Source organism: the organism of the source record quoted next (genome assembly GCF_019968985.1).
Source record: "MAG: Porospora cf. gigantea B chromosome Unknown PgB_NODE_13128_length_1026_cov_144.87, whole genome shotgun sequence".
NCBI lineage: Eukaryota > Apicomplexa > Conoidasida > Eugregarinorida > Porosporidae > Porospora > Porospora cf. gigantea B.
The window spans coordinates 1-1,026 of record NW_027178634.1 but is presented as its reverse complement, the minus strand read 5'-3'; the positions used below and the strand labels follow the sequence as shown (position 1 = coordinate 1,026).

Here is a 1,026-nt window from a genome sequence, read left to right as displayed (position 1 = left end):
TTCCTAGAAGCAGAAGGTGAGTTGCTGCGTACTGTGTACAAATGCTGGGCGGACAGGACCCAATGTGGAGATTTGGACCCAATGATGACAACCATAAGCAATGAACGCTTCAAGCGCCCATTGTCTGCCGCCGAGACGAAGCCTATGATTGAGGAAGCGAGTCAACCATTGTCTGTCACATTCTTCATCGAGACGAAGCCGGTGATTGCGGGTCAACCATTGCCTGTGACATCCTTTATCGAGACGAAGCCTGTGATTGAGGCATGGAACGTGAGCTACCGGGGCTGGCCCGACGCCAATCACCTCTCCGAGGACGCTCCTTATGTCATAGGGGCCGTGACACAGCTCTTCATTGAGGCCCATACACTGGTTCCTCTGGTTGGCACCCACAAGGCAGAGCTCCTGGAGTTCATCGACTTTCTGTCAGATCAGTATAAGCACAAACTATTTGCGGTACGCAATGTGGACTTCTACGGGGTACGAGACACATTGGAATTGGACGTAGAGCTGTCTTCGGCCTTCGATTATACCGCCTTTCTTGACGCCGAGGGAGATTTTATCCGCAACGTCCGCGGCTGCATGCAGGTGGACGTGGACGAATGTTGGACGCGTCTGGCTCCCGGCTTCGTTGGCATGCAACGAGAATATCTCAAGGTAAAATATGGACCTAATCCTGACAAAGGCCCACTGGAATCCACCGTTGAGGCTTCATCCACTCCGTCCGAGCGTACCAATGGCGTATCCACTCCCGTAGAGACTTCATCCACTCCGTCCGAGCGTACCGGTGGCGTATCCACTCCCGTAGAGGCTTCATCCACTCGTACCGGCACTCCCGTAGAGACTTCATCCACTCCGTCCGAGCGTACCGGTGGTGTATCCACTCCCGTAGAGACTTCATCCACTCCGTCCGAGCGTACCGGTGGCGTATCCACTCCCGTAGAGGCTTCATCCACTCGTACCGGCACTCCCGTAGAGACTTCATCCACTCCGTCCGAGCGTACCGGTGGTGTATCCACTCCCGTAGAG

The 1,026-nt window shown here is 55.0% G+C and overlaps 1 protein-coding gene across 2 annotated transcripts; it reads left to right on the top strand.

The window, feature by feature from the left end:
• Positions 1 to 81: 81 nt before the first annotated feature.
• On the top strand, positions 82 to 805 carry KVP17_004002 (uncharacterized protein; the record flags this gene model as incomplete). Of its 2 annotated transcripts, XM_068521820.1 has the most annotated exon segments (2): positions 82 to 770; positions 778 to 805. In XM_068521820.1, coding segments are annotated over 2 exon segments (717 nt in total).
• Between the last annotated feature and the right edge of the window lie 221 nt (positions 806 to 1,026).